Source organism: Rhinopithecus bieti, unplaced genomic scaffold (assembly GCF_001698545.2).
Source record: "Rhinopithecus bieti isolate Rb0 unplaced genomic scaffold, ASM169854v2 scaffold_7528, whole genome shotgun sequence".
NCBI classification, from domain to species: domain Eukaryota; kingdom Metazoa; phylum Chordata; class Mammalia; order Primates; family Cercopithecidae; genus Rhinopithecus; species Rhinopithecus bieti.
Genome location: NW_016805391.1, coordinates 201462 through 215202, shown reverse-complemented (window position 1 = coordinate 215202; position 13741 = coordinate 201462). Strand labels below are relative to the sequence as shown.

The following is a 13741-nucleotide window of genomic DNA, read 5'->3' as shown; positions in this document are numbered from 1 at the left end:
AGGGGGTGCACTCTGAAAGGGTAGCACGAGGGAGCTCTTTGTGGTGAGTGGCAGCCCTGTACCTTGATGCAGTGGTGATTCCCTGAATCTACATATGTGAGAAAAGTGGAGCCCTAAAGTACCAAGGGAGGTTTTTGGGCTCTGATACTGTACTACCATTAGGAAAGATGCAGCTACTGGGGAAAGCTGTGGACAGGGACAGGAGGCCTCACTGAATTATCTTTGCAACTTCCTATGAATCTATAATTACTACAAAATAAGTTTTAAAATGTGAACTTTACTGGCAAAGACTTGAAAATAAACATTTTAGGCAATTATCCATGAGAGCAAGCTCAGGAGAGGAGAGGCGGAAGAGAAACTGCAGACTCCCCAGGGCCTGGCCCATCCCTGTCTGTCATCACCAAGAAATAGGGGATCTGGCCTGGCCAGCAGGGTGGCTCAGGGTCTAGGGAAGTCGAGAGAGGAACCAGGGCCTTGTGTGAGTGCATCTGACTATGCTTTCCTGGCACATCTGGCCTCTTGTTCATATGGGAAGTCTGTAGCACGGGTCTGCTCTCAGGTCCTTGGGGTATCTCGTTAGCAGCAGCTGGAAGGGAAGGTCCTCCCTGGGCCACCCCCACTGTGGACAGTATCAGAATTCCATTATTTGATTTCGAGTTCTTTGTCCCTTTGCTGGCCTGATTTTACAACTCACTCTCTGTACTAACACCCTTAGAAAAACAGGCCTGTTCATGAGGTCTTAGGCCCTGAGACAGAATTTGCTGGGCCCCCAAGGCCTGGTGCTCTGGGATCAGCCCCAGTGGGCAGCAGCAGCTGCACCCCTAGGAGAGCAAAGCAGAAGAGGTGCCTGTGCTAGGCTGTTTCTGTACTTGTCTCTCCTGCCAGCATGTTTTCTGTTCAATGGCATCAGAATCACCCACCCACCTCAACATTCTCCCTCTCTCCCATCTACCTCCCCATTCCTCACCCCAGATATAAGGTCCATGTGATTCTAGTTTCGTGCTAGGAATGCTTATTTAAGGGAAAACCAGGTACAGAACAGCAGGTACAGAATAACCCCATTAAATAGGTGTGTACACATATATGAGTATGTGTGCACATATGGATCATATTTATTTCTGAACTTTCTCAAATTTCAATAATGAATAGGATTACTCCTGAATTAAAAATAAATGAAGTTATAATGAGGAAACATCAGACAAGACCAAATTAAGAGACATCGTACAAAAATAACTGATCAGAAGGCAGAGGGGATCATGGCAGGTGGAAGGCAGGACTGGATTGCAGCTCCAGACAGAGCAGCACGCGAAGGCTTGCATTGTGAATTTTAGCTACAGATCAACTGCAAGAACAGACCAGCAATCCTGAGAGGACCCACAGACCCTCTGAAGGAAGCAGACTGCTCTTGCAGGACCCGGGAGACACCCCAAATACTGTGAGTGCCCCAAATGAGGAATTAGGAAAGGGAGACCTTCCTCTTCCAAACACATCCCCCCACTGGAGAAGCTGAAGGTCTGTTTGCAGGAGAAGTTTCCAACTTTACCTGGAGCTGAGTCAAGTTGGAGAGCTGAGCAAAATACAGGGGTAGAGGAAGCAGCAGAAAGGCCCTGGGAGCTCACTGGGTCCCCAAGCAGCCCATTCCTGCCTGGCACCACAGGAATTCATCGGGAGGGTGGCCAGAGGAGCAAGGGGTAAAACTCCACAGGGAGAAGGACTTCTCTAGCTGAACTTTGTAACAATTTGAATGGGGAGAGATGCCTCCTGGCCAGAACTCAGAAGACCTGGCCGGAACTCAGGAGAGGTCACAAATTGAGTGTGCAGACTTTATAGGCAGGGGAAGAACTAAAGCCCTTTTCTCTTGCTTTGGGAGGAGGATAGCCTTGGGCAAGTTTTCAAACCCATCCTGCCCTCTGCCTGGAAACAGACTTGGGGCCGTTGTGAGGGACACAGTGGGAGTGAAACCGGCCATTTGGTTTGTGTGGGAGCTGGGTGAGGCCTGTGACTGCCAGCTTTCCCCCACTTCCCTGACAATCTTCATGACTCAGCAGAGGCAGCCATAATCTTCCTAGGTGCACAACTCCGGTAACTTGGGAATCTCACCTCCACCCCTCACAGCAGCCACAGCAAAACTCATCCAAGGAGAGTCTGAGCTCAGACATGCCTAGCCCTGTCCCCATCTGATAGTCCTTCCCTATCCACTCTAGTGGAAGACAGAGGGCATATAATCTTGGGAGTTCTAGGGCTCCACCTACCACTGGTCCATCTCCATACTACTACAGCTGTTGCTTTCTGGAAAGTGCCACCTCCTGGCAGGGGGCCAACCAGCACAAAAATAGATCATTAAGCCACCAAAGTTAAGGGTGCTCACAGAGTCCACTGCACCCTCTGCCACCTCCACCAGAACAAGCACTGGTATCCATGGCTGAGAGACCCATAGACGGTCCACATCACAGGACTCTGTGCAGACAATCTGGAGTACCAGCCCGGAGCCAGGTAAATTTGCTGGGTGGCTAGATCCAGAAGAGAGACAACAATCACTGCAGTTCGGCTCACAGGAAGCCACATCCATAGGAAAGGGGGAAGAGTACTGCATCAAGGGAATACCTTGTAGAACAAAAGAATCTGAACAACAGCTTTTAGCCCTAGACCTTCCCTCTGACAGAGCCTACCCAAATGAGAAGGAACCAGAAAACCAGCCCTGGTAATATGACAAAACAAGGCTCTTCAATACCCCCCAAAATCACACTAGTTCACCAATAATGGATCCAAACCAAGAAGAAATCCCTGATTCACCTGAAAAAGAATTCAAGAGATTAGTTATTAAGCTAGACAGGGAGGGACCAGAAAAAGGTGAAGCCCAATGCAAAGGAAGTCCAACAAATGATACAAGTGGAGGGAGAAATATTCATGGAAATAGATCGCTTAAAGAAAAAACAGTCAAAAATTCAGGAAACTTTGGACACACTTTTAGAAATGCGAAATGCTCTGGGAAGTCTCAGCAATAGAATTTAACAAGTGGAAGAAAGAAATTCAGAGCTCAAAGACAAGGTCTTTGAATTATTAACCCAATCCAATGAAGACAAAGAAAAAAAAAAGAGAAAATATGAGCAAAGCCTCCAAGAAGTCTGGGATTATGTTAAACGACCAAGCCTAAGAATAATTGGTGTACCTGAGGAAGAAGAGAATTCTAAAAGCCTGGAAAACATATTTGGAGGAATAATCGAGGAAAACTTTCCCAGACTTGTGAGACCTAGACAGCCAAATACAAGAAGCACAAAGAACACCTGGGAAATTCATCACAAAAAGATCTTTGCCTAGGTACATTGTCATCGGGTTATCCAAAGCTAAGACGAAGGAAAGGCTCTTAAGAGTTGTGAGACAAAAGCACCAGGTAATCTATAAAGGAAAAGCTATCAGATTAGCAGCAGATTTCTCAGCAGAAACCCTATAACCTAGAAGGGACTGGGGACCTATCTTTAGCTTCCTCAAACAAAACAATTATCAGCCAAGAATTTTATATCCAGTGAAACTAAGCATCATATACGAAGGAAAGATAGAGTTGTTTTCAGACAAACAAATGCTGACAGAATTTGCCATTACCAAATGACCACTACAACAACTGCTAAAAGGAGCTCTAAATCTTGAAACAAATACTGGAAACACATCAAAATGGAACCTCTTTAAAGCATAAATCACACAGGACCTATAAAACAAAAATACAAGTTAAAAAGCAAAACCAAAACCAAAGTAGACAGGCAATAAAGAGCATGATGAATGCAATGGTACCTCACATTTCAATACTAACATTGAATGTAAATGGCCTAAATGTTCCACTTTAAAGACACAAAACTGCAGAATGCATAAGAACTCACCAACAAACTATCTGCTGCCTTCAGGAGACTCACCTAACACGTAAGGACTCACATAAAGTAAAAGGGTGGAAAAAGGCAGTTCATGCAAATAGACACCAAAAGTGAGCAGGGGCAGCTATTCTTATATCAAACAAACTTTAAAGTAACATCAGTTAAAAGAGATAAAGAGGGACAGTATATAATGGTAAAAGGCCTTGTCCAACAGAAAAATATCACAATCCTAAACATATATGTACCTAACACTGGAGCTCCCAAATTTATAAAATAATTACTAATAGACCTAAGAAATGAGATAGACAGCAACACAATAATAGTGGGGGACTTCAATACTCCACCGACAGCACTAGACAGGCCATCATGACAGAAAGTCAATGAAGAAACAATGGATTCAAACTATACCTTGGAACAAATGGACTTAACAGAAACAAAACAGCAGATATTACAACTGACGGAACATTTCATCCAACAACCACAGAATACACATTCTATTCAACGCACACGGAACTTTCTCCAAGATAGACCATATGACAGGCCATAAAACGAGACTTGATAAATTTAAGAAAATTGAAATTATATCAAGCACTCTCTCAGACCACAGTAGAATAAAACTGGAAATCAACTCCAAAAGGAACCTTCAAAACCATTCAAATACATGGAAATTAAATAACCCGCTTCTGAAAGCATTTAGTCAAAAATAAAATCAAGATGGAAATTAAACAATTCTTCAAACTGAATGACAATAATGACACAACTTATCAAAACCTCTGGTATATAGCAAAGGCAGTGTTAAGAGAAAAGTTCACAGCCCTAAACACCTACATCAAAAAGTCTGAAAGAGTACAAACAGACAATCTAAGGTCGCACCTCAAGAACTAGAGAAACAAGAACAAGCCAAACCCAAACCCAGCAGAAGAAAGGAATAACCAAGATCAGAGCAGAGCTAAATGAAATGGAAACAAACAAACAAAAAAAAACCATAAAAGATAAATGAAATAAAAAGCTGGTTCTTTGAAAAGATAAATAAAATTAATAGACTATTAGCAAGATTAACCAAGGAAAGAAGAGAGAAAATCCAAATAACATCACTAAGAAACGAAACAGGAGATATTACAACTGACACCACTGAAATACAAAAGATCATTCAAGGCTATTAGGAACACCTTTATGCACAAAAAACCAGAAAACTTAGAAGAGATGGATGAATTCCTAGAAAAATACAGCCGTCCTAGCTTAAATCAGGAAGAATTAGTACACTAAACAGATCAATAACAAGCTGCAAGATTGAAACAGTAATTTAAAAATTACTGACAAAAAAGTCCAAGAACAGATGGATTCGCAGCAGAATTCTACCAGATATTCAAAGAAGAATTGATACCAATCCTTTTGACATTATTCCACATGATAGAGAACAAAGGAACCCTCCCTAATTCATTCTATGAAGCCAGCATCACCCTAATATCAAAACCACGAAAGGACATAACCAAAAAAGAAAACTACAGACTGATATCTTTGATGAACATAGATGCTAAAATCCTTAACAAAATGGTAGCTAACTGAATCCAACAACATATCAAAAAGATAATCCAACAACATATCAAAAAGATAATCCACCATGATCAAGTGGGTTTCATACCAGAGATGCAAAGATGGTTTAACATATGCAAGTCAATAAATGTGATATACCACATAAACAGAATTTAAAACAAAAATCACACGATCATTTCAATAGATGCAGAAAAAGCATTCGACAAAATCCAGCATCTCTTTATGGTCAAAACTCTCAGCAAAATCGGCATACAAGGGACATACCTTAATGTAATAAAAGCCATCTATGACAAACCCACAGCCAACATAATGCTGAATGGGGAAAAGTTGAAAGCATTCCCTCTGAGAATTGGAACAAGACAAGGATGCCCACTCTCACCACTCCTCTTCAACATAGTACTGGAAGTCCTAGCCAGAGAAATCAGACAAGAGAAAGAAATACAGGGCACGCAAATCAGTAAAGAGGAAGTCAAACTGTCACTGTTCGCTGACGATAAGATCGTTTAACTTGAAAACCCTGAAGACTCTTCCAGAAAGTTCCTAGAACTGATAAAGAATTCAGCAAAAGTTTCTGGATACAAGATTAATGTACACAAATCAGTAGCTTTTCTATATACCAACAGCAACCAAGCAGAGAATCAAATCAAGAGCTCAACCCCTTTCATGATAGTTGCAAATAATAATAACAATAATAATAATAATATAGTTACGAATATAACTAACAAAGGAGTTGAAAGACCTCTACAAGGAAAACTACAAAACACTGCTGAAAGAAATCAGATGACACAAACAAATGGAAACACATCCCATGCTCATGGATGGGTAGAATCAATATTGTGAAAATAACCATACTGCCAAAAGCAATCTACAAATTAAATGCAATTCTCATCAGAATACCACCATCATTCTTCACAGAATTAGAAAAAACAATTCTAAAATTCATAGAACCAAAAAAGAGCCAGCATAGCCAAAGCAAGACTAAGCAAAAAAAAAAAAAAAAAAAATTCTGGAAGCATGACACTACCTGATTTCAAACTATACTGTAAGGCCATAGTTACCAAAACAGCATGGTACTGGTATAAAAACAGGCACATAGAGCAATGGAACAGAATAGACAACCCAGAAATAAACCCAAATACTTACAGCCAACTGATCTTGGACAAAGCAAACAAAAGCATAATATGGGGAAAGGACATCCTTTTCAACAAATGGTGCTGGGATAATTGGCTACTCACATGTAGGAGATTGAAACTGGATCTTCGTCTCTCACCTTATACAAAAATCAACTCAAGATGGATTAAGGACTTAAACTTAAGACCTGAAACACAAAAATTCTAGAAGATAACATTGGAAAACCCTTCTAGATACTGCTTAGGCAAGGATTTCATGACCAAAAACCCAAGAGCAAATGCAATACAAACAAAGATAAATAGGTGGGACCTAATTAAACTACAGAGCTTTTGCACAGCAAAAGGAACAGACAGCAGAGTAAACAGAAAACCCACAGAGTGGGAGAAAATCTTCACAATCTATACATCTGACAAAGGACTAATATTCAGAATCTACAATGAAGTCAAACAAATCAGTAAGAAAAAAACAAAAAATGCCATCAAAAAGTGGGCCAAGGACATGAATAGACAATTCTCAAAAGAAGATATACAAATGGGGAACAGACATGAAAAAATGCTCAACATCACTAATGATCAGGGAAATGCAAATCAAAACCACAATGTGATACCACCTCACTCCTGCAAAATGGCCATAATCAAAAAATCAAAAAACAGCAGATGTTGGTGTGGATGTGGTGAACAGGGAATACTTCTACCCTTCTGGTGGGAATGTAAACTAGTACATCCACTATGGAAAACAGTGTGGAGTTTCCTTAAAGAACTAAAAGTAGAACTACCATTTGATCCAGCAACCCCACTATTGGGTATCTATCCAGAGGAAAAGAAGTCATGATTCAAGAAAGATACTTGCACACACATGTTTATAGCAGCACAATTCACAATTGCAAAATTGTGGAACCAATCAAAATGCCCATCAATCAATGGGTGGGTAAAGAAACTGTGATATATATATATATATATATATATATGATTACAAATATGGTGCAGTGTATACATGGATGATGAGTGCACCAAAATCTTACAAATCACCACTAAAGAACTTACTCATGTAACCAAATACCACCTGTACCCCAATAACTTATGGAAAAATAAATTTTTCAAAAGCAAAAAAAAAAACAACAACAAAAAACTAATCAGTACTCTTCAGAAGTGGCAAGGTAAGGACCCAGGTTGTACCAGATTAAAGGAGATGAAGGAGATATGACAACTAAGTGCCATGTGGGATCCTGGCCAGGATCCTGGACCAGAAAAAGGACATCAGTGAGGAAATCAGGAAAACTGAAGTAAGGTTTATAGAGTACTTGATAGCACAGTATCGGTGTTTCCTGATTTTAAGAGTTGTACCATGGAAGATACAGGCATTAGGGGCAGCTGAGGGAAGAGTACACAGAACTTTCTGTACTATTATTCCAGCTTTACTGTAAATCTCACATTACTTAACAATACAAATAAATGAAGAAATGAAGACAATTGGGCCAATGTCAATTTTGATTGTCATTGAGCCCCTCACCTCCCACAACACATAAGGCCTCAGAGCCCAACACGAGCATGCACTTTGCTCTTCCAGGAGTTTCACTGGCAGGAGCAGGGCAGGTGGAGCCACCATGACCTCTCACAGTTCTCACCCTGGGTGCTGTCCTGATTCCAGAAACACTGTGCCTCTAGCCTGCTTCCAGGACTTCTCCCCTGGCCTCTAGGCCTTTCCCTCTCTTTCCCCCCAGCCTATGAATGCCTGTTCTTTGAGGTCCAACTCTTGGTGGCAGGCCTGGACCCCTCCCTGGCCTGGAGAGTTCAGAAGGTCCCTCCTTGCTGAGGCTACCATCCAACTGTGGGGAGGAAATGCTCACAGTCTCTCCCTGGCAGACAGGAAATCACCAGGAGGCAGTGCCCTGTCACCAGGGGCTTGCAGGACTGACATAAACCACAGGCTCAATAAAAGAGGCAGAGTCAACCAGTACCCCGGCCGCCCATGTGACTGTTCCAAGGTGAGGGGCACACCCAGGGCCTGGCACATAGGACTCATCATAGCATGGTTATGTCATCAGTCTGGCAGCATGCCCATTCTGTGCTGGGGATGGTAGCCTTGGCAGAAACCTGCCTCTTAGGTGGAGTTTCAACTGGAGCCACTCAGATGCTAGGCCCACCCTACCTGGTTCTCTTTCTGGTTGCCATCAATGGCCACCCATTAGCCAGTTTGCCTAAAAGTGGCTCGATCAGGCCCAACTTTGCAGGCAGATGACCAGAGTGAGAAGAGCCGGTCACGTCCGATTTAAAAGTAGATCCACTTTCTATCTTTTCCTCCCTGCTCAGAGACAGCACTGCCAAATTCAGGGCAGGTAAGAAAATACCACCCACAAGCTAGATATTTCAGAAGGTGCTGGAAAACAAAACACACTCTTTTGCCCTGCTTAGACCCCAGACTTGAGTGTGCTCCTCCGTGAAAAGGATGTGGTACCAGCCAGTTCAGAGGGGACTTGTGCAGTGCGGAACACTGAGTATGCACAGCTCTGCAGATGGGAGCAGGCAGGCTTCCCAGGGATCAGGGCCACGACTCAGCCGCAGGGCGCCCCAGAGAGTAACACAACGACAGGTTCTCATTTGCAACCTGGGTGCCTCACACGACTGTTTTATGGCAGATGCTGCCATAGTTATCTTGTGTGGGGACCCCACAAAAGTTAAAGTTCAAAGTCTGCAGACATGACAATTAAGAAAACCTGCTCTCAGAGGGAAACATAGTCTCCCCACTTCAAACCAGAAAGGCACAAATAATTGGACAAAATAAGCCATGTAATTATAATTCATTTCCAACATTTTCCTGGGAATCCTGAATATTTTAGCAACGTCCCCCCAGGCCTCCACACCCAAGTGGGTTTTGTTTTGGAGGGCGGAACCCCCCAGCGGCATCAGACGGGGCACAGAGTGGGATCTGTCTCTTGAGTACAGCTGCACCCCGCTGTGCGCCCCGTGGGAGACTCGCAGCCACCACAGCCCCTGCGCTCGGTCCCCTTCTCTCGGCGCGCGGTCCGGTCTGGGGCCGAGGCCGGTTTCCCCTTTCTCTCTCTCTGCAGGTGGCCGGGGGGCCGCACTCACCAGCTCAGGCAGGAAGAAGGCGAAAGGGATGGTGAGGAGCAGCGCGACCCCGAGGGCACATCGGACGGGGCGTAGCTGGTGACCGGCGGGTCGGGCGAGGCCATGCTGTCAGCCCTTGCTGGGCACTCCGCGGCAGCTAGCCCGCGCGCAGCCCGTCAAATATCACCTCCTGCCCGACACACCCATCGGACGTCGTCTGGGAGGGGAAAAAAAAAGTTCCAGCCGAGCAGGTCCTTCCACTCGCTGAAGCCAACAGATCCTCAGTGAGCGGGCCAGCGGCATCCAACGGCTCTGCCTGGCCGGAGGGGGGCACAGCGCTGGTGCAGGAGGGAGCAGAGCGGGAGTCTCTTTCTAGACCTTTCCAACTAAGGAATCTTTGACTCCTGGAGCCTGTTATTCTAGGGGATGCCAGCGACAGTCACTCCCCTGGGCCCAGAGTGTAGGCTCAGGCTGCATGGCTATGAGGGCTGTGTACTGAGGACCAGCAATGAGCCAAGCTATCTTCGGACAGCCTGGGTGCCCACCACGGCCTGCACGTGGCTGTTTTGCCCTTTTCCAAGTGAGGAGACTGAGAATCAGTGAGGTCAACTCAAGGCCATAGAGCTGGTTACTAACAATGCTGGGTCTTGCCCAGCTCCCTCCTTCTCCACTCTTGGTGGCAGCTCTCAGTCCCCAGCCTCCCCTGGAGGAGCAGCCCTCCCTTCCAGCTCATGCCCCTGGGACTTGGTGTTTCCTTCTTTCTCTGGATCCCTTTCCATGGTCCTCCACTGCTCTTTTCCTCATGGGGCAGATGGAGGAAGGCCCCCCACTCTCTGGGAGAGGACCACACCAGCAGGCACCAGAGAAGGGCTGGGCTGGCTGGCCACTGCCTCTAGCGGACAACCTCCTTCCTTCCCTGACCTTCCTTCCAGCCAGTGCCTTGCCCCTAACTGGGCTTGGGGCCAAGAAGTTTCTTCCTGACTCCCAGGCAAGTAGGGGAGCTGAATGCAGGGCTGTGACCCAGAGGCAAGCAACTCCTTTCACACCAAATACAAGTCCCAAAGGCTGAACCATTTCCCCTCCGCCTTTGAACTGGCCAACCTTCATTTTCCCAACCCACCCTCAAAGAGTGTGCTCAGATGCTCGGGATTGGGGTCCCTTCTTCCTGCTCCCTGCTGCTCCCTGGTGTGGAGAGCATGTGGGGAAGACTGCGTGAGGGCTGGATTAATTGGAAGAGCCCATGTCCTGATCTCATTAGCAGAAATGGTGAATTCCAGGTCCTGCTCTCAGGGCCACAGGTGGGGAGATCAGCCAGCTCNATTACTTAACAATACAAATAAATGAAGAAATGAAGACAATTGGGCCAATGTCAATTTTGATTGTCATTGAGCCCCTCACCTCCCACAACACATAAGGCCTCAGAGCCCAACACGAGCATGCACTTTGCTCTTCCAGGAGTTTCACTGGCAGGAGCAGGGCAGGTGGAGCCACCATGACCTCTCACAGTTCTCACCCTGGGTGCTGTCCTGATTCCAGAAACACTGTGCCTCTAGCCTGCTTCCAGGACTTCTCCCCTGGCCTCTAGGCCTTTCCCTCTCTTTCCCCCCAGCCTATGAATGCCTGTTCTTTGAGGTCCAACTCTTGGTGGCAGGCCTGGACCCCTCCCTGGCCTGGAGAGTTCAGAAGGTCCCTCCTTGCTGAGGCTACCATCCAACTGTGGGGAGGAAATGCTCACAGTCTCTCCCTGGCAGACAGGAAATCACCAGGAGGCAGTGCCCTGTCACCAGGGGCTTGCAGGACTGACATAAACCACAGGCTCAATAAAAAGAGGCAGAGTCAACCAGTACCCCGGCCGCCCATGTGACTGTTCCAAGGTGAGGGGCACACCCAGGGCCTGGCACATAGGACTCATCATAGCATGGTTATGTCATCAGTCTGGCAGCATGCCCATTCTGTGCTGGGGATGGTAGCCTTGGCAGAAACCTGCCTCTTAGGTGGAGTTTCAACTGGAGCCACTCAGATGCTAGGCCCACCCTACCTGGTTCTCTTTCTGGTTGCCATCAATGGCCACCCATTAGCCAGTTTGCCTAAAAGTGGCTCGATCAGGCCCAACTTTGCAGGCAGATGACCAGAGTGAGAAGAGCCGGTCACGTCCGATTTAAAAGTAGATCCACTTTCTATCTTTTCCTCCCTGCTCAGAGACAGCACTGCCAAATTCAGGGCAGGTAAGAAAATACCACCCACAAGCTAGATATTTCAGAAGGTGCTGGAAAAACAAAACACACTCTTTTGCCCTGCTTAGACCCCAGACTTGAGTGTGCTCCTCCGTGAAAAGGATGTGGTACCAGCCAGTTCAGAGGGGACTTGTGCAGTGCGGAACACTGAGTATGCACAGCTCTGCAGATGGGAGCAGGCAGGCTTCCCAGGGATCAGGGCCACGACTCAGCCGCAGGGCGCCCCAGAGAGTAACACAACGACAGGTTCTCATTTGCAACCTGGGTGCCTCACACGACTGTTTTATGGCAGATGCTGCCATAGTTATCTTGTGTGGGGGACCCCACAAAAGTTAAAGTTCAAAGTCTGCAGACATGACAATTAAGAAAACCTGCTCTCAGAGGGAAACATAGTCTCCCCACTTCAAACCAGAAAGGCACAAATAATTGGACAAAATAAGCCATGTAATTATAATTCATTTCCAACATTTTCCTGGGAATCCTGAATATTTTAGCAACGTCCCCCCAGGCCTCCACACCCAAGTGGGTTTTGTTTTGGAGGGCGGAACCCCCCAGCGGCATCAGACGGGGCACAGAGTGGGATCTGTCTCTTGAGTACAGCTGCACCCCGCTGTGCGCCCCGTGGGAGACTCGCAGCCACCACAGCCCCTGCGCTCGGTCCCCCTTCTCTCGGCGCGCGGTCCGGTCTGGGGCCGAGGCCGGTTTCCCCCTTTCTCTCTCTCTGCAGGTGGCCGGGGGGCCGCACTCACCAGCTCAGGCAGGAAGAAGGCGAAAGGGATGGTGAGGAGCAGCGCGACCCCCGAGGGCACATCGGACGGGGCGTAGCTGGTGACCGGCGGGTCGGGCGAGGCCATGCTGTCAGCCCTTGCTGGGCACTCCGCGGCAGCTAGCCCGCGCGCAGCCCGTCAAATATCACCTCCTGCCCGACACACCCATCGGACGTCGTCTGGGAGGGGAAAAAAAAAGTTCCAGCCGAGCAGGTCCTTCCACTCGCTGAAGCCAACAGATCCTCAGTGAGCGGGCCAGCGGCATCCAACGGCTCTGCCTGGCCGGAGGGGGGCACAGCGCTGGTGCAGGAGGGAGCAGAGCGGGAGTCTCTTTCTAGACCTTTCCAACTAAGGAATCTTTGACTCCTGGAGCCTGTTATTCTAGGGGATGCCAGCGACAGTCACTCCCCTGGGCCCAGAGTGTAGGCTCAGGCTGCATGGCTATGAGGGCTGTGTACTGAGGACCAGCAATGAGCCAAGCTATCTGCGGACAGCCTGGGTGCCCACCACGGCCTGCACGTGGCTGTTTTGCCCTTTTCCAAGTGAGGAGACTGAGAATCAGTGAGGTCAACTCAAGGCCATAGAGCTGGTTACTAACAATGCTGGGTCTTGCCCAGCTCCCTCCTTCTCCACTCTTGGTGGCAGCTCTCAGTCCCCAGCCTCCCCTGGAGGAGCAGCCCTCCCTTCCAGCTCATGCCCCTGGGACTTGGTGTTTCCTTCTTTCTCTGGATCCCTTTCCATGGTCCTCCACTGCTCTTTTCCTCATGGGGCAGATGGAGGAAGGCCCCCCACTCTCTGGGAGAGGACCACACCAGCAGGCACCAGAGAAGGGCTGGGCTGGCTGGCCACTGCCTCTAGCGGACAACCTCCTTCCTTCCCTGACCTTCCTTCCAGCCAGTGCCTTGCCCCTAACTGGGCTTGGGGCCAAGAAGTTTCTTCCTGACTCCCAGGCAAGTAGGGGAGCTGAATGCAGGGCTGTGACCCAGAGGCAAGCAACTCCTTTCACACCAAATACAAGTCCCAAAGGCTGAACCATTTCCCCTCCGCCTTTGAACTGGCCAACCTTCATTTTCCCAACCCACCCTCAAAGAGTGTGCTCAGATGCTCGGGATTGGGGTCCCTTC

At 47.2% G+C, this 13741-nt stretch overlaps 1 protein-coding gene across 1 annotated transcript in view; it reads right to left on the bottom strand.

Annotated features, from left to right (window-relative positions):
- The window catches only part of MALL (mal, T cell differentiation protein like), a 36578-nt gene extending 23103 nt beyond the window's left edge, over positions 1 to 13475 (bottom strand). Inside the window, exon 1 of the mRNA XM_017872320.1 lies at positions 12600 to 13475. Coding sequence (XP_017727809.1) covers positions 12600 to 12704 — 105 coding nt within the window. The 5' untranslated portion in view covers positions 12705 to 13475. The remainder of the gene's footprint in view (positions 1 to 12599) is intronic.
- Positions 13476 to 13741: the final 266 nt, after the last annotated feature.